At 37.4% G+C, this 22900-nt stretch overlaps 1 protein-coding gene across 1 annotated transcript in view; it reads right to left on the bottom strand.

Moving 5' to 3' along the window:
- The window catches only part of SLC30A7 (solute carrier family 30 member 7), an 87180-nt gene that overhangs the window by 12423 nt on the left and 51857 nt on the right, over positions 1-22900 (bottom strand). Inside the window, exon 9 of the mRNA XM_040471111.1 lies at positions 6131-6221. Within this exon, the coding sequence (XP_040327045.1) occupies positions 6131-6221 (91 nt within the window). The remainder of the gene's footprint in view (positions 1-6130; positions 6222-22900) is intronic.

Raw genomic sequence — 22900 nt, 5'->3', positions numbered from 1 at the left:
TAAAAAGGGGCTGGAGATATTTGAATTAACTAGCAAATACCTATTGGGTACTCATTATGTGCTGTGGCAGGTGTTTGGGAAATATGAATGAAGCCCTATCAAAATATGTAGGGTACAGCTAACAGAGCACCTAGATGGAAATTTTCACTTTTCAAATACATTGATCAGAGAACACAAATGAGCTAAGAAACTAGAACAACAAAGTGAACTCCACGAAATTGGAAGGAAGGAAATAAAGGACAGAAATTAATGAACCAGAGATTTAGAAACTGTTAGAATTCACACTATCAAAAAAGTAGCTCTTTGAAAGATTAGTGAAGTAGAGAAGTCAGTATTTCTTAAAGGGGGCATATTTTGGACAGGACAATTCTTCACTGTGCCAGAAACTACAAGACCTTTGCATCCCCAAGTCCCCAAGGAGCTAAATGCCAACACAAACCCTTCTCTGAATCATGTGATAACAAAAAAGAGAGAGAAGTCGCTAAGTTTTTCCAATGGCTCCTTAAGGTTGTCCTTAAGCTGACAACCATTGGGAAGACAACCTCTGATGGAGGTTTAAAAAAAAAAAAAAAAAAAAGAATGAAAAGGGAAACCAACTACACACAACAGATTTTAAAAGTTGAATCCAAACACTTCTCACCATCTCCACTGCTATCAGCCTAGCTGAAGACAGCATTATCTCAAGTCTGGATTATATCTCAAATATATCTCAAGTATACATCAAGTATTATTATCTCAAGTATAATTATAATAATAATAAAATATTTTTTTTCAACGTTTTTTATTTATTTTTGGGACAGAGAGAGACAGAGCATGAACGGGGGAGGGGCAGAGAGAGAGGGAGACACAGAATCGGAAACAGGCTCCAGGCTCTGAGCCATCAGCCCAGAGCCTGACGCGGGGCTCGAACTCACGGGCCGCGATATCGTGACCTGGCTGAAGTCGGACGCTTAACCGACTGCGCCACCCAGGCGCCCCAATAATAAAATATTTTAATAACTGCTCTATTTCTATTCTTGCACCTCTTCCATCTATTCTCATCACAGTAGCCCGAGTGCGATCCTGTTAGTTTGGGTCAGATGCTGCCACTTGCCTGTTCAAAATCCTCCAAGGACTTCCCATCTTACACTGAACAAAAACCAATGTTTTCACGATGACTTAACGGACCCGTGTCACATGGCCCCCCCTTTACCTGACCACCTCATCTCCTATTGCCCTGGCCTTGCTCCTTCTTCCCCAGCTAAACCAGCGTCCTCACCACTGGCTGAAAAGTCTGGCACACTCCCGCCTCTGGGTATTTGCTGTTCCCTCTGCCTGCAGTGTACCTCCCTTCCTGATTTCTACTCACTCGACTATGTGTGGGTTTTTAGGCAAATGTCATCTCAGTAAGTTACTGTAACTCTGTGCTCTGGGTCTTCTGTTACTTTATCTAAGATAATGTTTTCACTTTCATGTTTCTCTGCTTTTTTTTTTTTTTTTTTTTTTACTTTTTAGAGCATATTGTCACATATTGCATTACTCCTTTATATTATTCATAATTTTTATTGCCTGTCTCTCCAGGAGAACTTAAGCTCAATAAGAGCAGGGATGTATTTTTGTTTTTTTATGTTTTGTATCCTTAGCACCTAAAAACAATTCCTGCCCCAAGTAAGTTGCTCAGTAAATTGTGTGTGTGTCTATGTGTGTGTATAATATATATACATAAACACACACAAAATAAAAACATGATTTTGAAAACCTAAACAAAATGGATACGTTTTTGGAAATACAGAAAATGCTGTAATATGAGAAAAAAAGTAAATGTGGGAAAGGACCATTGAAAATTGAATATGTAGGGGTTAATATACAAAATATAAAAATAACTCATACAACTCAATAGCAAAAAACCAAACTCTCTGATTAAAAAATGGACAGGGGTGCCTGAGTGGCTCAGTCAGTTAAGCATCCGGCTTTGGCTCTGGTCATGATCTTGCAGTTCGTGAGTTCAAGCCCCATGTTGGACTCTGTGCTGACAGCTCAGAGCCTGAAGCCTGCTTCGGATTCTGTGTCTCCCTCTCTCTCTGCCCCTTCCCCACTCATGCTCTGTCTCTCCCTCAAAAATAAATAAACGTTAAAAAAAAATGGACAGAGGATTAGAATAGACATTTTTCCAGAGAAGACATACAGATGAACAACAGGTAAAAAGGAGTTCAACTCATTAATCACTAGGGAAATGCAAATCAAAACCACAATGAATTACCACCTTACACCTGTTAGAATGCCTATTACCAAAAAGACAAGATCCTTTTCAATTCTGAGATTCTCTGATTTTTAAGTAATCCATTTGGAATGTTAATTAAGAAAGTGGAACTTAGATCTATCAAAAACATTCATTTTTATCAGAATTTGATGAACGTAGGCATTATTTTCTATAAACTCCAAGACAGTTGGTAGGAAATTTGAGACACTACCCACCATGCCCTTTTTAAAAACTGCTTTTACTGGGAAAAGAGGTCAAGGTGTATTTTTTCTTCCTCTTTCAGGACTCTGATGATGTAGTGGCTAGAACCTGATTATCACCCTACATTTTTCTAAATGGCATCTTCAGGGGATATACTGTGAGTGAAATAACCAACTGAATAGATTTCTTCTACCTCTAAGAAAGCAAGTACTCTTGTAGTAAGACTAAGGTATGATTCCTAGACAAACTGACTTTAACTCTCCTCACATTAAAAAATACGGGGAAACTGTAGTTACAGATGAAAATCTGTGTTGCTTTTCCTACTCTGATGGTGTGGTAGAACAGAAAGGGCATGAGCTTTGGAGTCAGATGGATAAGGAGTAGAATGCTGGCTCAGCCACTAGCATTTGTGACCTTGGATGAGTTAAATTCTCCGAGCCTCAATTTTACCTATGCAAAGGACGATAAAACTTACCCTGTATAAATATGGTGAAGACCAGAAACAATATATGTAAAATACTTAGTACAGGAACCAGCTTTATAGTAAACAGTCAATAAATTGCTCCCTTCTCTTAATTATTCATAATTAGTCATAATTATGATGACTATCCTACCTTACAATCATAACCACAAATGTCAAAATGGGCAACACTTCACTTTCCCTCCTTCAAAAAAAACCCCCTTTTACACCTTCTTCTTTTTTCCTCTGGCTTTCTAAGCTTTTTTGTTTGATTACACTGCCTTATAAATCATAAAGAAAATAAAAGTACATAGAAAATCCCTTATCCTATACCACCAAATCCACCAGTTGACCCTCATCTATGTCAGCACATTTTTTTTTTTAAGTTTATTTATTTTGAGAAAGAGAAAGACAACATACGAGCAGGGGAGGGGCAGAGAGAGAGAATCCCAAGCAGGCCCCACACTGCCAGGGCAGAGCCCGACACGGGGCTTGAACCCAGGAACCATGAGATCATGACCTGAGCCAAAGTCAATGCTTAACTGACTGAACCCTATGTCAGCACTTTCTGGCCCCCCCTCCAGGGATACAGTACCCCTGGCTTCCTTCTACACCGAATTCCCCCATAGGGCTTTCAGTTCTATCCTTTTTCTTCTTAAGAACTTCATTCTTTCAATAACCACCTTTACTACCATACCATCGATTTCTTCCTCTAGGATGGCCCATTCCTATCAATAACAAACATGCTCCTGAACTACACTGTGTAATACAGAAATAACTACACACATGTGCCTGTTTAACTACATGAGAATTAAAATACATTAACAAAGTCAGTTGTGCTAGCCATACTTCAAGTGCTCAATAGCCACATGCTGTTTCTGATCTCTGTACTGGATGGTGCAGATTATACAATATTTCCATTACTGGGGAAAGTTCTATGGGACAGCACTGTTCTAAAATATCTTATTTTAAAAACTGATACTGCCTGATACTACATCCATACCAGGCTGTCACCTCATTTCTTTGCTCCTTTTAACAGCAGCACTTCTTTTTTTTTTACTTTTTAAATTTTTTTTTATTATTCTTTTTAAATTTTTATTTAGTTTATTTTTTTAATTTACATCCAAGTTAGTTAGCATATAGTGCAACAATGATTTCAGGAGTAGATTCCCTAGTGCTCCTTACCCATTTAGCCCATCCCCCCTCCCACAACCCCTCCAGCAACCCTCAGTTTGTTCTCCATATTTATGAGTCTCTTCTGTTATGTCCCCCTCTCTGTTTTTATATTATTTTTGTTTCCCTTCCCTTATGTTCATCTGTTTTGTCTCTTAAAGTCCTCATATGAGTGAAGTCATATGATTTTTGTCTTTCTCTAATTTCACTTAGCATAATACCCTCCAGTTCCATCCATGCAGCTGTAAATGGCAAGATTTCATTCTTTTTGATTGCAGAGTAATACTCCATTGTATATATATACCACATCTTCTTTATGCATTCATCCATCGATGGACATTTGGGCTCTTTCCATACTTTGGCTATTGTTGATAGTGCTGCTACAAACATTGGGTTTTACAGCAACACTTCTTAAATAGTCTTAGCTACTATCCCTAATTTCCCCAATTCATTTTCTCCTTAATCTACTCAAATCATGCTCTCCTCCCCAAACTCCTCTGAAACTGGTCTTATCAAGGTCATTAGCGATGTTCATGATGCCAGTCAATGGTAACTTCTCTGTTCCTACCCTGCTTGCCCCTCAGAAAGATTCAGGGCAGTTGATTACTGCTTCCTTCTTCAGTTCTGAGAGACTACACTCTTCTGGTTTTCCAGTTCCCTTACTAACCACTCCTTTTCCTGGCTTTCTACCGCCTGTGCTGTAAATCTGGAGGTGAGAGTAAAGGTAAAAAGAAGAGAGCTTAATTCTCCCAAGGTAATCTCATATAATCCTAATATTTCAAATATTCATATATTGATGTCTCAAAACTCTTTCTAGCCCTACCTAATCTGTCCCTGAACATCAGATCTGCATATCCAACCACTGCATTTATATTTCCCCTATACCAATAGTAGGTGCTTCAATTCTAACATATGCAGAATAGAACGCTTGATTTGGGGGATTTTCCATCCTCAAACCTACATCAATACAACATTAATCTTAACAAATGGTATCAGCATCTACCTAGCTGAGAGGCAATACTTTTTCTCCTCTCCACTAATATATAATCCATCTCCGAAAATGTATCCCAAATATGTCCTTACCTCCATCTTCACTGCTACCTCTTTAGTCCTAGCCACTATTTCTCCCCACATAGATAACAACAGCCTCATCACTGGCTTTCTTTCTTTCATTCTCTCTAGAATTTGTTCTCCAGTAGCAAGCAGAATAATCTTTTAAAAACATAAGTTTTAGGACACTGTACCTGCCTAAAAATTTTCTAATGCTTCCCACTGGATTAAAATTAAATCTAAACTTCTTGGTAAGACCAAAATCTCTGTATGATCTGGCCCCTACCATTCTCTGCAGCCTTTCCAGCCACTCATCCCTTTGTTGATTACACTCCAGCCACAGTAGCCTTTTCTTCTGTTCCTCACAACTCAAAATTAGTTCCAGCCACAGAACTTCTGCGCTAAGCATAAACTGTTCCTTTGCCTGAAACCCTCTCCTCCACGATTTTCATAAGGCTGGCTCCTTCATGTCATCAAGGTTTCGATTTCCTTGAATATAATTTCCTTAGTGAATCTAAGGTAACCATCCATGTCTACCACATCACTTTGTTTTATTTCTATTATAGTAACGTCATGGATATTTTCTTACTTCTCAAGGTATTTAGTGCCTGTTTTTCCCCACTAGACCGTACACTCTTCGAGAACAGAGACACTGTCTGTCTTGCTTACTCTTATATCCTTAGTACCTTATTAGAATACCTGGCACAAAGTAGGAGCTCAAAAAATACAGGTTGAATAAATGCTTATATCATCTGCTATTCATACCTATATTTTAAAAGAACTGCTCAAATTCTAAACGGGGACAAGTTCTACCACATTTTCCTTAGTAAAGTTCAGTATTTTCCAATGATTTTATTCTGGTTTGTGTAAATAGCATTCATGGTCAGCATTCAATCTTGAAGAAATACTAAATTATATACATATGCTACCCACATTTGTAAAAGTTAAAAACCCTAACAGCTTGGAAACAACATAAAATTTAATGGCTTGGAAGCTCTGAAACTTACCCTCTGATAGCACTGAGGCAGAGTATTTTCCAACACTGGAGGGGTTCTCTGCATTAATATGCCAACAGATTCTCTTAAAAGAGGAATAACGCTAAAGAAAAGGAAGAAAACATTTATTAAATCCATTCTGACAATCCCATTCTGCAAGAAAGTAATAATATACCTCCCTATACTAGAGCATAGTAAGATTTATCAGAATAATATGAAGAAGAAAGAATCTAGTCATTGTTCTAAATTTGTCCTGTGATCGTTAAGTTATTATTAAAAATAAAAGAGCTAGATAAAGTGCACTAACATACGAAACACTGAACTATACTACTGAATAGTATTGAAGCATCAAAAATCTAAACATAGGAGTCATTCAACTGCTATTTAAAGCATTATTTCAATTGACCAGAATCTTCCAATGTAATCTATAAAATATACAATGGCCAACTGGTCCTTATTGTTTATCAAATATTACATGTATGTATCTGAATAGTATTGTAAGGAAAAATACAAAAAGTTAATATGGTATATTAGCCCGTTCATCCAATATTTTTACAGCCCAATTACATATCAATTATATATCTTTCATTACCAGTTATATATCTTTCATTATTTAAAAAATAGAAAGGAGGGGTGCCTGGGTGGCTCAGTTAAGCGTCTGATTCTGGCTCAGGTCATGATCTCACAGTTCGTGAGTTTGAGCCCTGCGTCGGACTCTGTGTGACAGCTCGGAGCCTGGAGCCTGCTTCAGATCCCATGTCTCCCTCTCTGTTCCTCCCTTGCTCGCACTCTGTCTCTTTCTCAAAAAAAAAAAAATAATAATAGTAATAATAATAAATAAATATAGATTTAAAAAATTTTTAAATAAAATAAAATAAAAAGTAGAGAAGCCTCCATATAACCACAGATCTAGTGCATCAGCACCTTTAGTGACAGGGTCTGAATGTCTGTGTGTATTGCTGTAGCCAGTCCTCCACCAGTATTTGGAAATCACTACTTTAAGCTCTTTGGATGGTTAAATGTCCACAAAACAACTAACAGTACAATGATGAGGGTGACTCTACTGCAGTAGTTCTCTTAACTATCTAGACATCAAATTCACCTTAGAGTCTTACTTGTTTTCATTTCTGACAGATTAAATCAGAATCTTTGAAGGGAAGTCAAGGCATCTGTTCTCATTTGTTTACTATTTTTAAAAGTTTTTATTTATTTATCTTGAGGGGGAGAGAGAGAGAGAGAGAGAGAGAGAGAGAGAGCGCACAAAGAAGGGAGGGGCAGAAAGAAGAGAGAGGAGAATCCCAAGTAGGCTCCATGCTGTCAGTGCAGAGCCCGATACAGAGCTCAAACTCCCAAACCGTGAGATCATGAGCTGAGTCGATACCAAGAGGTGGACACTCAACCAACTGAGCCACCCAGGTATTCCACGGCATATGTTTTTAAAAAGCTCTCCACAGGGGCGCCTGGGTGGCTCAGTTGGTTAAGCGTCTGACTTCAGCTCAGGTCACGATCTCGTGGTCCGTGAGTTCGAGCCCCGCGTCGGGCTCTGGGCTGATGGCTCAGAGCCTGGAGCCTGCTTCCGATTCTGTGTCTCCCTCTCTCTCTGCCCCTCCCCCGTTCATGCTCTGTCTCTCTCTGTCTCAAAAATAAACAAACATTAAAAAAAAAAAATTAAAAAAAAAAAAAAGCTCTCCACAGGATTCCAGTGGGTCAGGGTGGCCAGGCACAGCTCTACTGCTTGAAGCAGACTGAGAAAGGAGGTCAGAAAAAGCTTCACTGCACTAATAACTTAAGCCAGTGCTCTCTTTTAAATGTGGACAATCTCAAAATTTCCAAAGTAAAATCCCTTCTAGTTACAGCTGTAGGAGACAGAGACAAAAGAAACATATATTTCAAGATAGGCAGAAGTTGAAATGTACCTTAAATATTAGTGATATTTTTTTTTTAAGTTTTGTTTTCATTTAAGTAATCTCTACATCTGATGTGGTGCTTGAATTCACAACTCCAAAATCAAGAGTCATGTACTCCTCTGACTGAGCCAGCCAGACACCCCCCAAAATTAGTGATGTTTCTGACAGGTGGAAAGGAAGAGGAGACATTCAAAGAACAAAGACAATGAGAACAGAGAGGATGCTTGTCTTCCTCACAATTCCCAAGGAGGCCTAGTAAAGTGCTGGTTCCAAAGTCAGCCCACAACAAATACTTGTTGGTTAAATCAATGATAGATAAGCAAATATTAGATGTTTTAGAATCTAGATTAAAGATAGGAAATGGGCAGAAGGAAGCAATTACGAGACTGTTCCCACACGTTAAGTGCACAGTGATAAGTACTTGGATAATGAAAGTAAGATAGGAACAGAGATAACTAGGAAAATTAAACAGATATGGAGAGAAATAACTGGTGTCTAACTGGATGTAGTGAAGAAACAGTGAAGTGACACCAAGGACAAGTCCAAAAGACAAAAAGCATGGAGGGAATGGCAGTAGTGAAGATGAAAACTCAGTGTAGACAGGAGGTTAAGTCACATTCAAGTGAAAATATTCTTTAGTCAGATGAAGAGCTAAGTACGAATAATTAGATGCCACCTTTAATTCCTTCTTCTCCCTTTAAACCCCCGTGCTCTCAATCACTAAGTTCTCAAGATTTAACATCCTAAATCTCTCTTGCCTCCATCCTTGTCATTCTACTACACTTGTCTACAATAATCTCTACATCTTCACTTGGATTATTATAATAGCCTCCTAGCGGGCCATTTTTGCCTCTAGTCTTACTTCAAGTCCATTGTGATAAGCAGCTTCGAAGATGGATCCCAATGGCCCATGCCTCCCTACTATTCATGTTCTTGTGCAATCCCCTACTCTTGAGTGTGGGCTGGACCTAGTGACTTGAATACAGCACAGCAAAAGTGGGACATGGCACTTCTAAAATCAGGTTAAAAGACTCTGGCTTCCATCTTGTTCACCCTGCTCTCTTATGCTCTCACTTTGCTCACAGCTGTCATGTTGTGACCTATTCTAAGGAAAAGCCCAAGTGACAAGCAACTGAGGGATGCCTCCTTGGAGGAACTGAGACCCTCAGTCCAATAGTCCAAAAGGAACTCAGTACTTTCAACAACCACTTCAGTGACCTTAGAAGTGGATTCTCCCCCAAATGAACCTTAGAATGACTGTAGCCCTGGCTGACACCTTGACTGCCATCTTGTGAGTGACTCTGAGCCAAGGATCCTCACTGACTATGACCAGGTTCCTGAACCAAAACTATAAGATAATGCCCATTATTTTAGCTACTAGGTTTTTTTTATTTGTTATGCATTCTTAGATAACTAATATAACCATTCTTTTTAAAACTATTAGACTAATCTATCTAAAATCAGTATCTGACCCTATTATCCCTTCCCCATTAAAAAAAAAAAAAATCCCTTAAAAGCTCCCCACTGCCTAGGGGATTAAATGTAAGCTCTTCAACATGGTATATTTTTGGATCTGCCCTGCCTAGCTTCACATCCTATCAATCCTTGCTTCACATTTTAAGCCCTCAAACCAAACATCCTTGCGCTTTACTTTTAGCTGTTTCTTCTTTTCATGCTTACTCATGCTGTCACTTCTGCCTAGAATGTCCCTAAACTGCCTTGTAGTCTGGCTTTTATTCCTTCTCTAAAATCTCAAGTGTCACCCCTTCTAGGGTATATTTCCTGATCCCAAACTGTTCTTCTCTCAACTGCACGAAATGTCCTTTCTGTGCTCCTTAAAAAAAAAAAAAAAAAATCTGCGCTACCTATGGCAATGTTAGAGCAACTAGAAGTGGGGTTAAGGATTTTTACAGCAAAAGAATATTGGTTATTCCTTCATGTAACCTGAAGAGCAGTATCTGTTTCTATCTACTGTGCTGTTATTATTATACAGGTGAGGATGCCCTGGGTTTATAAAAAAGGCAAAGAAAAACATGTTGGTAGACTCACAGGCTACAATTCAACCATTATAACATTTTTCTTTCCCCTCTCCATCATTTCTCAAGAAAAAGAAAGGACCAGTCATAGAATATTTTTACAAAGTAACTTACAATTTTTATGTTTTCCTACTTTCCTTACTGTACTTTTCAGAAAGTGAGGCACAAAAATGGTTCTGCTATAATGAAAGTTTGAGAAAAAAGAGGTTGTTTTTTTTTTCTATGTACCTCTTAGAACCACACAGAAAAATTTAGCTATTTTGATCATTTCTTCTTCAATCTTTATCCCAAGGAACTGCTAATAATGCCTAAAGATATCTGAGGTAGAAAATGGACTCATGATACTTGGGTTCTAATTCTGCCATTAAATAACTCTGGACAAATTGTATAGCCTTCCAGAGCACCAATTTTCTCATCTGTAAAATGAGGAAGTGGATTAAATATCTAGGCAATTCCTTCCATCTTCATTTTTCATTCCATAAGGAAAAAAATGGTCAAACTATAAGGAATACTAGTGCAAGAATATATTTGGAAATGAAAGAAAATGTTACATATATATATGTATACGTATATATACATCTGTATATATGTATATCAAGCATCACAAAATGAGGAGAGATCTACTTGACAAACTGCTTTACTCCTGCAAATGGATTTTATTAAGCAATCAATATGAATAAGCAACTATTGAACTATTTGGTATCAAATTTCCTAGAACTAGATGGAATCTTACTCTAGATTTGGAAATGATGGTCTAGAACACCAAAGGAACTTGCTGAAGGACACAGCTAGTGAGTAGGAGAGCTAGAATAAAAAGACCAAGACTTTGGACTCCAAATTCAATTTTGAAAAGTTCAAGTCAACATTTATTATATGCCTACTATGAGCCAAGCATGTGCTAGGCACTGGAAATAAAACGATAAATAATACACAATAGCTACTTTAATGGAATCCACAACTTTTGAAAAAGCCTATAGAGAGGTCACTGGAAATCAGGCAACACACACTCATTCAGGGCCCAGCATTTGGAAGAAGGTGCATATGAATGGAAAACAACTAGAGACGATGCCTGTATCCATTTTCATTTCCCATGAACTTTTGGCGAACAGTTTTCTTTATTAATGTGTTGGTAACTTACTTTTGAATATCCCTTTTAAAATAGAGAAAAATGGGCAAAAATAGAAAAGAATACAGACCTTACTGTAGCAGAAGGCAAACACTATGAGCAATGATATTATTAAACAGCAGATGGGAAACATCTTTTTGCAAATGACTTTTAAAATATAATGTTTTAGGGGGCGCCTGGGCGGCTCAGTCGGTTAAGGGTCCGACTTCGGCTCAGGTCATGATCTCACAGTTTGTGGGTTCACGCCCCGTGTCGGGCTCTGTGCTGAAGCTCAGAGCCTGGAGCCTGCTTCAGATTCTGTGTCTCCCTTTCTCTCTGCCCTTTGCCTGCTCACACTCTGTCTCTCTCTCTCAAAAGTAAACATTAAAAAAATTTTTTTTTAAATATAATGTTTTAGAATACCTAGGCATAGTCTAGTTTTTCTAATTTTTGTGTTAGCTAAAACACAGTAAGTAAGAGATGAATGAGTCTAATCTATAATAATCCTTGAAGAGATCAGCCTTAAAACCTTAAGGACATTTCCCCAACACAGTCTCTTAATAAGGCACCCAGAACAACCATCTACAAATTTATCCAAACCTTTGTTCAACTTTTTATGTCTATATTCCATGTATGTTGCTTCCCAAAGCCAGCTATGCCTTGCCATCACATTTGTTTAAAAAAGAAGGAGGAGGAGGAGGAGGAGGGTGGGAAGGAAGGAAGGATGGATGGACTAGTATTTCCTCTTTTCTCATAAAATTCATTTATTCACATGTGGCTTAGTTTGAGGATTCTAGAACTGGTGAAGAAGTTCCATGATCACAGATAACACACTATTAGAATTAACAGGGAATTTAGAAATCATTTACTTTAACATTCAATTTAAGAATCATAATGCCGGGGCACCTGGATGGCGCAGTAGGTTAAGCATCTGACTTCAGCCAGGTCACGATCTCACGGTCCGTGAGTTCGAGCCCCACGTCAGGCTCTGGGCTGATGGCTCGGAGCCTGGAGCCTGTTTCCGATTCTGTGTCTCCCTCTCTCTCTGCCCTTCCCCCCGTTCATGCTCTGTCTCTCTCTGTCCCCAAAAAAATAAATAAACGTTGAAAAAAAATTTTTTTAAAAAAAAATCATAATGCAAATAAACATTTTAATAAAATTAATTTTAAAATAACTAAATAAAAGATATCAATGATATAAGGAAATAATATATAACAGCGGTGTTTTTTTTGGTAAGGGTCAATGAGGTGTTTATTGATTTTGCTATATTATAAGATTTGAAATGGCTGCCTGCTTCAGTAGAAATTTAATAAAATGTTTATATTCAACAGCAGCAAGCATTTCGCCAAAGCACATGGATGTGTCACACTAATTCTGTCTAATAGGAATTCTAAAATCATGTAAGGATTTCAGAGGTAACTAGAAGTAGGTCATGAAACTGTGGAAGAGGGAGAAAGGTACTTGCTAAAATCTTTCAGCAATTCAGAACCAAGGTCAATTTCTGTAACAATTTCAAAGATCATAAAAATGTAAAAGAAACTTGCAGAAACTTTATTTTTGCTTTTTAGTGTTTAGCTCAGGAGTTTGCGTCCATATTTTTCTGATTAACTATCGTAATGGGAAATCATAAAACAGATTTTAGCATGGATCTATCTACCCATAATGAAAGGATACTGGGAAAAAGACAAGCTTAGCAAATTCCTGACTGAGCTAACACTTAGAGCTTCATCCAAACCCAAAGAGGAAGCATTTGGAAACAATTAGAGGTTCACTTCTGGTTGACTAACTCAATTCTAACTTTAACAATGAAACACCATTTTCCTAACATATATAAAAGGCATGAGTCATTAGGTATATGAGTTTACCAGTAAAACAGGGTAATGGTTTTATTCTTCAAAAGCTGAAGGTAAATCAAGTTTATAATCATATAGTCATAAACATAAAATTAATGTGAAAGCTTAAATGCTGGCAGATTAAATAAGCAATAGTTATTACTCTTTATTGCCAGTAACTTTGCAAATGAAAATATACTCAAATCTTACTTTGGAAGCAGCTTTGAGTGAAAGTCTCACCATTTCAACAGTAAATTATCTAGCCATAATTATGAATAAGCCAAACAAAATAAAAGGGTATACATCATGAAAACTTCTGAAGAACAGACTAGTGATAATCATAATGCTTAGCAATAAAAAATTTCAGAGGGCTGAAACTATTACTTAGATCTGAGAATAAACACCTATAATAATAATTAAAACATAATTACTGATTCAACTTTTTGAATTGGCTTATGGGCTCAGTCCTTGGGCATATTATCAGGGGTTCTTATAATCTACAAACATAGAAAAAGACAGTTGCACTTTTTGAAGAACCCATACATTGGAAGGTCTGGTATTTGCCACACACTTGAAAATATTTACTGGACAAATAGCCAAAGAAAACTGACCCCAAATTGAAATGTACTCTATGTTTAGACACAGTAGTCCTATGGCAAGCTGTAAATATGCAGGCATATTTGCCTAAAAACAATTTTTTCATACTGATGAACAATTACCTTAGTTAACCCAGAATTCCATAAGCCTAATATAGAAGAGATAATCCCAAACCACAGGGATTGTGGTGTACCTTATAATTATACAGAATTTCAAAACCTATGGCTTAAATCAATGCACATTTACAGAGTACCTACTTTACTAAATAACGGTGATAATAAGATACCCTAAAATATGCCTAGAACTCAGAGCCAAAGTCATGAAAAGGTCATCCTTTATTTCTTAAACTTCTGTAACTTAATTATAACACCTAATGCATCTGGTCTTTGGACCAAAAGCATTAGTAAATACTGCCAAATCAGTAAATAATTAGTAATGTCTTTGTTTAGACAACACCTAATAGTTTTTAAAGTCCTTTCGTAAATTTTTTCTAATTTGATCCTCACACCAGCTTTAAGTTAGTAACCTTAAGAAAAATATCCCATTTGGGAATAATCGAATGTCAGATGCAGAGATCACTTAGGCCAACTCTCTCATTTTACAGAAGAGGAAACCAGCTCAGAGACGTTAAGACAACTCGCTCTCTGTTACACACTGCGAAGAGGCAGAGTTGGATGTGCTGATTCTAACACTAACGCTCTCTGCACGGCACTGTGGTGCCTTATCATGATGAAGTCCTCCAGGGTCAGAGATCACAGCATGTTCTTTTTATTCCCAGTGCCCAGCACAGTACTTGGAATATAATAAGCACTGAACACATATCTGCTCAATGTTTAATGTGTTTAAAAATTTTAAACACTAGTGGAAGATAATAAGAATATAGAATAGCCCTTGTTTGATGTGACTTTCAACCCGTCAAAGTAATAGATAAATAGGAAAAGAATAAAGTTGCCCTCAACTGAGTTATTCCCCAGAAGAATTTCTATAACTGGAAGCAAAAGTTTCTTATTCTCTGTTCAAGTATAGGTGAGAAAGAATGACACTTCAGCAGGAGCAATTACCATTCCCAATTCTTGATTTGTAATTTCTTAATACAAGTTCTTTTCTTCATTTTCATGAAAAAGAAACTAAAATCACACCAGCAATATAAGAAAAAAATTATTAATGATCTATTAATGATCTATTCTGTATCCATAAGGAACAAAGGTGTAGGTAAAGAAGAAAAATGAATACAAATTCACACTGATATCCTGTCAAGAGGTTGAGAATTGGGACGAGACAATAGAATCAATGAAGTAAGAGGGCAAAAGTTCTACAAAATATACAGTTTTGAGAAGACTTTTGAGAAGGCTGAAAAAATTCACATTATTTGTATTAAATATGGTAACATTTGTATTGAAAAGATAATGTGATCTGGAAGAACCGCCCCACTACTTCTGTAACCCATTTAAAGTAGTAGCTAGACTAGGATGGGCAAAAGCAAGAGATAACGTACTTCAAGGAAATCTGCATTTAAAAAAATTTTATTATTGGAGGCAGAGAGAGAGAAAGAGATAGCGCACAAGCAGGGGAGAGAGGCTGAGGGAGAGAGAGAGAGAATCCTATGCAGGCTCCCCATTCAGCACAGAGCCCGATGTGGGGCTCAATCCCATGACCCTTGGATCATGACCTGAGCTAAAAATCAAGAGTCAGACGCTCAACCAACTGAGCCACTAGGCGCCCCCATTTTTAAAACAGTATAGAAGTGAAGACACAGGATCTTGTTTAGAAAAACCAAATAAGATGGCAAGAAATATTGATCACAATTATTAAAATCAAATTAATTATCATTCAGATAGCTTCAGTGATCACAAGTTTTAACTGAGAACAAAAAGGCCTTGTGGTCAGCAAGAAAAATCCAAAAGGAATAGAACCGAAGTGCTGATTATCTCTAGGTTCAACAAAGCTATTAGGAATCTGAGCTAAAATGGGTCTGTCTGGTTTAAGTTAAAAAATGGTATACCTGTAACTGATTCAATCTATGTGGTATTCAAACCTTAACATTTCCTCACCATACAGTGATAGAGCTTTGCCTCTAGATGGCTGAGTGTGTTCCTCTTAAGAAATCTAGCAGCCAGGAAGGATACCAAAGAGAAGTAGAAAAGGGGCACTGTTAACATGCAGCAACTCCTGTGCCCACCTAAATGATGGAGGCAGTCCATACAATGAACTGTATTTCTTTTATTCTCTCCCTACTTTCTCTTTTTCCTCTAGTTGATAATGAATGAATGAGGGTCAGTTAAGGGCGGGGGGGGGGACGGCCCCCGCCCGCGGAGAGGGAAGGGCATGTTATCATCATAGGAGAGAAACCATGTAAGTGAATGGTGCCTGCTATCCAACAGCATTCCTTTGGGGAAGGAAGGTAGGCAGGCAATTAACACTCATACAATGCTTCCCATTTTTTTGCCAATTTGTTCCATACTTTAGATATCTTAATCCATTTAATCCATACATAGCAAATTATGAGGTAGGTATTACTATTAACCCCATTCTAAAGATGAAAAATTGAGGAACAGAGAGGCTAGGTGACTTGCCTAAGGTCACACAGCTAAATGGTGAAACCAGAATTTGAACCCAGGCACTTTGGCTCCATAGCAAATGCTCTTAACCACTCTGCATTATTTCCTCCAATGAAGTCATCAAAGTGGCTTTCCTAGCGATCACAAAGTGCCTTTGCCTATAGGAGAGTTCTGACTTTAGGAAAAGCTGATCTTCAAAGCTGATCTTTCTGTGATCTTCTGGACCACAGAAAGAAATTTAAAAGCTCAGGAAAAGATGAGCAGTAGTAACGATATGAATGTTACTGCTGACTGGTATTGTCAAAATTTGAATAGAAGCAAATCCCTAGTTACCATTATGGACCCATCTTCAATGATAACTTCCAAAGTCACGTGTTTGTGAGAAGTAAACCAAACATGGGAAATACAGAGCAAAGGCAAAAAGGACCTTTATTTAATTGTTTACCCAGGGGCGCCTGGGTGGCGCAGTCGGTTAAGCGTCCGACTTCAGCCAGGTCACGATCTCGCGGTCCGTGAGTTCGAGCCCCGCGTCAGGCTCTGGGCTGATGGCTCAGAGCCTGGAGCCTGTTTCCGATTCTGTGTCTCCCTCTCTCTCTGCCCCTCCCCCGTTCATGCTCTGTCTCTCTCTGTCCCAAAAATAAATAAACGTTGAAAAAAAAAATTAAAAAAAAATTGTTTACCCAAATTAAACTTTTAAAATACCACTGTGAGAACAGACCTTTTATTGACTGTTTCAAGGTAGGTTTCTAATTGCTACATTATGTTGCATGCTGACTACATGAAAATACTTAGCTGCTGAGACAGGGATAGAAATCATGTTTTGCAAGCATTAATTAAGCAAGAGAACAGAGTAACTTAAGTGCAGGCTGTAGCTAGTAGAGGAGAGTTAGAAATTGACTACACACAAATTAACAATGAACATTAAAATTAACCAAAAGGGACTATTATTGCACCCTTTCTTAATAAAAACCCTTGAGAAAGTCGGGATAGAAGGAACATACTTAAAGATCATAAAAGCCATTTATGAAAAGCCCACAGCTAACATCATCCTCAACGGGGAAAAACTGAGAGCTTTTTCCCTGAGATCAGGAACACGACAGGGATGCTCACTCTCACCGCTGTTGTTTAACATAGTGCTGGAAGTTCTAGCATCAGCAATCAGACAACAAAAGGAAATCAAAGGCATCAAAATTGGCAAAGATGAAGTCAAGCTTTCGCTTTTTGCAGATGACATGATATTATACATGGAAAATCTGATAGACTCCACCAAAAGTCTGCTAGAACTGATACATGAATTCAGCAAAGTTGCAGGATACAAAATCAATGTACAGAAATCAGTTGCATTCTTATACACTAACAATGAAGCAACAGAAAGACAAATACGGAAACTGATCCCATTCACAATTGCACCAAGAAGCATAAAATACCTAGGAATAAATCTAACCAAAGATGTAAAGGATCTGTATGCCGAAAACTATAGAAAGCTTATGAAGGTAATTGAAGAAGATTTAAAGAAATGGAAAGACATTCCCTGCTCATGGATTGGAAGAATAAATATTGTCAAAATGTCAATACTACCCAAAGCTATCTACACATTCAATGCAATCCCAATCAAAATTGCACCAGCATTCTTCTCGAAACTAGAACAAGCAATCCTAAAATTCATATGGAACCGCAAAAGGCCCCGAATAGCCAAAGTACTTTTGAAGAAGAAGACCAAAGCAGGAGGCATCACAATCCCAGACTTTAGCCTCTACTACAAAGCTGTCATCATCAAGACAGCATGGTATTGGCACAAAAACAGACACATAGACCAATGGAATAGAATAGAAACCCCAGAACTAGACCCACAAACGTATGGCCAACTCATCTTTGACAAAGCAGGAAAGAACATCCAATGGAAAAAAGACAGTCTCTTTAACAAATGGTGCTGGGAGAACTGGACAGCAACATGCAGAAGGTTGAAACTAGACCACTTTCTCACACCATTCACAAAAATAAACTCAAAATGGATAAAGGACCTGAATGTGAGACAGGAAACCATCAAAACCCTAGAGGAGAAAGCAGGAAAAGACCTCTCTGACCTCAGCCGTAGCAATCTCTTACTCGACACATCCCCAAAGGCAAGGGAATTAAAAGCAAAAGTGAATTACTGGGACCTTATGAAGATAAAAAGCTTCTGCACAGCAAAGGAAACAACCAACAAAACTAAAAGGCAACCAACGGAATGGGAAAAGATATTTGCAAATGACATATCGGACAAAGGGCTAGTATCCAAAATCTATAAAGAGCTCACCAAACTCCACACCCGAAAAGCAAATAACCCAGTGAAGAAATGGGCAGAAAACATGAATAGACACTTCTCTAAAGAAGACATCCGGATGGCCAACAGGCACATGAAAAGATGTTCAGCGTCGCTCCTTATCAGGGAAATACAAATCAAAACCACACTCAGGTATCACCTCACGCCAGTCAGAGTGGCCAAAATGAACAAATCAGGAGACTATAGATGCTGGAGAGGATGTGGAGGAACGGGAACCCTCTTGCACTGTTGGTGGGAATGCAAACTGGTGCAGCAGCTCTGGAAAGCAGTGTGGAGGTTCCTCAGAAAATTAAAAATAGACCTACCCTATGACCCAGCAACAGCACTGCTAGGAATTTATCCAAGGGACACAGGAGTACTGATGCATAGGGGCACTTGTACCCCAATGTTCATAGCAGCACTCTCAACAATAGCCAAATTATGGAAAGAGCCTAAATGTCCATCAACTGATGAATGGATAAAGAAATTGTGGTTTATATACACAATGGAATACTACGTGGCAATGAGAAAAAACGAAATATGGCCTTTTGTAGCAACGTGGATGGAACTGGAGAGTGTAATGCTAAGTGAAATAAGCCATACAGAGAAAGACAGATACCATATGGTTTCACTCTTATGTGGATCCTGAGAAACTTAACAGGAACCCATGGGGGGAGGGGAAGGAAAAAAAAAAAAAAAAAGAGGTTAGAGAGGGAGAGAGCCAAAGCATAAGAGACTGTTGAGAACTGAGAACAAACTAAGGGTTGATGGGGGGTGGGAGGGAGGAGAGGGTGGGTGATGGGTATTGAGGAGGGCACCTTTTGGGATGAGCACTGGGTGTTGTATGGAAACCAATTTGACAATAAATTTCATATATAAATAAAAAAAACCTGGCAAATTAAAAAAAATAACTTGCTCAAAATTATCATTAAACTTGGTAGAACTGGTAAAAAAAAAAGGGACTATTATTTTTTTTTGGCAACAAGTGAAAAATAGTAAAAAAAGAATAAGAGTGAATGAGTGAATCAGAGTTGAAAAAACTTGATGTGGTTTCCATTTTAAAAATTTACTTTTACTTTTTGAATGAAATCTTGCCATTTGCAACAATGTAGATGGAACTGGAATGTATTATGCAAAGTAAAATAAGTCAGTCAGAGAAAGACAAATATATTTCATTTATATGTGGAATTTAAGAAACAAAACAGATGAACATAGGAGAAGGGAAGGAAAAATAAAATAAAAACAGAGAGGGAGGCAAATCATAAGAGGCTTTTAACCATAGAGAAAAAACTGAGGGTTGCTGGAGGGGAGGTGGGTGGGGTGATGGGCTAATGGGTGATGGGCATTAAGGAGGGCACTTCTTGGGATGAGCACTGGGTGTTATATGTAAATAATGAATCACTAAATTCTACGCTGAACCTCCCCTCGCAAAAAAAAAAAACAAAAAAACAAACAAACAAAAAAACCCCCCAGAAAACAAAGCAAACAAAAAAACTATATGAGGCACACAAGAATGAAAAATAACAGTGTTTGAATTATAAATATATTGCTACCCAAACAGAACAAATCAAGAATCCTTCAAAGACTAAGAAACAATACTTTACCCACTTTCCACTCCTGGAAGACACTGTAATCCATATCGATAACTGGTCCTTGTATATGATGCTGACCATCTTTAGAGTTTAGAAACTGTTTACCTTTCCATTAACAATTATAATCTGTTACATGAGATCAAGCCAGACAAAATAACCCCAAGAAAACAAATGCTTACAGATAAGAAAAGGTTGGTAATCGCCCTTGCTTCCTGGAAGAGTCCCCTGCATGTGATGTACTAGAAGTGCAAGACAAAGGAGCCTGATAGAAATGTAGCTTTACCACACAGAAAACAAATAGGAAGGTAGAATTTGCCATTTCAGGGCAAGAGATACAGATATAACAATATCTTGTAGGAAGATGGAAATTGCTCAGAGGCTACAAACCAACCTGTTCTCCTTACAAGGAAGACTTGTCTAACTCCACCAGAGATCCATTTCCCCTTCTTCTGGACAAATGCCACTTTCTGAATATGTTCCTCCTCTTAACAGAATGCACAATCAGAAAATAAAGCAAACTAAAAGTGAACTTAACAAAAGCACAGCCACCTCATGAATGCATGAAGACAAAACCCATGAAAACTTCATGAAGATTAAATGGCTAAGAGATTGCTTCTGATTTTTTTTTTTCCAATGGCAGAAATAAAAAGGAAAAGTTTTGTTATGTTTTAAATGCTTGGGATTTTTAGTAGACAGTCTACAAATATTTTTTATTTAAAAAATTTACTTATAGTTTGTATTGTATTTTTTTTTACATTTTTATTTTAATTCCAGTTAGCTAACATACAGTGTTATATTCGTTTCAGGTATACAATATAGTGATTCAACAATTCTATATATTCCTCGGTGCTCATCGTAAGTGTACTCTTAATCCCCCCACCCTAATTTTTTTAAAGGCTAAAAGTGTCAACAAGTCCAAAGTCAAAAGTATGTCTAAAAAAATATATTCAAAGTCTCACTTCTAATTCCTTCTCTCTGCCTAGAAGTAAACATATTATATTTGCTTTAGGTTTATTCTTGAGTTTCTTTTGGAAATTTATAAGAAAACATGCACATTATACATGTATCTCTTCTCCTTCTTATAAGAAAGGTAGCATGCTACCTTTTACATGTCTTTTACTACACACCTATACAGCATGTACTACATTTCAAGTGTTTTTTTACATTTTTTTTTAAGTTTATTGATTTATTTTGAGAGAGAGAGCGTGCACAGGTAGGGTAGGGGCAGAGAGAAAGAGAGAGAAGGAGAATACCAAGAAGGCTCTATGCTGTCAGCACAGAGCCTGATGCAGGGCTCAAACTCACAAACCAGGAGATCAGGAGTCAGACGCTTAGCCGACTGAGCCACCCAGGTGCCCCTCAAGTTTTTTTTTTTTAATAATGTATCTTGAAAATCACATATTACCACATAGAGGTCTTCCTCATTCTTTTTTTATTATTATGATAAAAAACACATAACATTAAGTTTATCGGCTTAAACGTTTTTTAGTAACAGGAGTGTTAACTTCATTGTGCAAAATTGCTCTGTAACTTTTCATGCTGTTACACTGAAATTCTATACCCATTAAACACTAATTTCTCCTCCTCTCTCTTCAGCCCTTGCCAACCACCTTTCTACTTTGTTTCTATAATTTTGACTACTTTACATATTTCATCTGAATGGACTCATATATTGTTTGCCTCTTTTGGATTGGCTTATTTTGTTCAGCATAAAGTCAAAATTCATCTATGTTTTAGCACATGACAGCATTTCCTTCTTTTTAAAGACTGCCTACCCAACACATTCAATGTGTGTTATAGAGAGACTGCCTTTTCCCCACTGTAGAGTCTTGGCACTCTTGCCAAAAATCATTTGGTTATATATGAAAAGGTTTATTCCTGGGCTATTTATTTGTTTCATTGGTCTATGTGCCTATCTTTATGCCAGGACCACATAATAGCTGTTGCTTTGTAGTACATTTTAAAATGTGGAAGTGTGATGCCTCCTTCTTTCTCAAGATTGTTTTGTCTAGTCATGGTCCTTTGAGATTCTATACAAATCTTGGGACTATTTTCCAGCAAAAAAATGTCATTGGGATTTTAATAGAGAATCCATTGAATCTGTAGATCATTTTGGGTAGTATACACATTTAAACAATATTAAGTTCTGATCCATAAACAAGAAGTCTTTCCTTTTTCTTATCTTTTTTGATTTCCTTACCAATGTTTTGTAGCTTTCAGTGTACAAATCTTTTATTTCCTTGGTAAAGTTTATTCCTAAGTACTTTATCCTTTTTGAGGCTATAATAAATGGAATTATTTTCTAAATATCATTTTTGGCTTGGTCATTGTTAGTATTTAAGAAAAACAACTGAGTTTTCAGTGTAGATTTTGTATTCTGATACTTTGCTGAATTCTTTTATTAGCTCTAACAGCTTTTTGACGGAATCTTTAGGGTTTTCTACATAGAAGAACAAATCATGTATGAACAGATCATTTTAATTCCTGATTAATTACAGGAATTAAATTAATTAATTAAATTCCTGATTAATTATTAATTAATTAATAATTACACATTTTCAATCTGTATGCCTTTATTTCTTTTTCTTGTCTGATTCCTTTGGCTAGAATTTTCAGTACTATGGTGAATAGTAGTGGTGAAATTGGGCATGCCTATTTCGTTCTTGAGCTTAGAAGAAAAGTTTTCAGTCTTTCCCCAGAGTATGATGTTGGTTTTTATATATGGCTTTTATTACTGAGGTAGTTTCCTTCTTTTCTTAGTTTGTTAAATGTTTCCACCATGAAAGGCTGTTGGACTTTGTCACATGATTTCTCTGCATTGATTGAGATGATGTCTTTTTTCTTTCACTTTGT

The sequence above is a fragment of the Herpailurus yagouaroundi genome, unplaced genomic scaffold, assembly GCF_014898765.1.
Source record: "Herpailurus yagouaroundi ecotype Mexico unplaced genomic scaffold, PumYag 77, whole genome shotgun sequence".
NCBI classification, from domain to species: Eukaryota; Metazoa; Chordata; class Mammalia; order Carnivora; family Felidae; genus Herpailurus; species Herpailurus yagouaroundi.
This window is presented reverse-complemented; position numbering and strand designations above follow the sequence as displayed.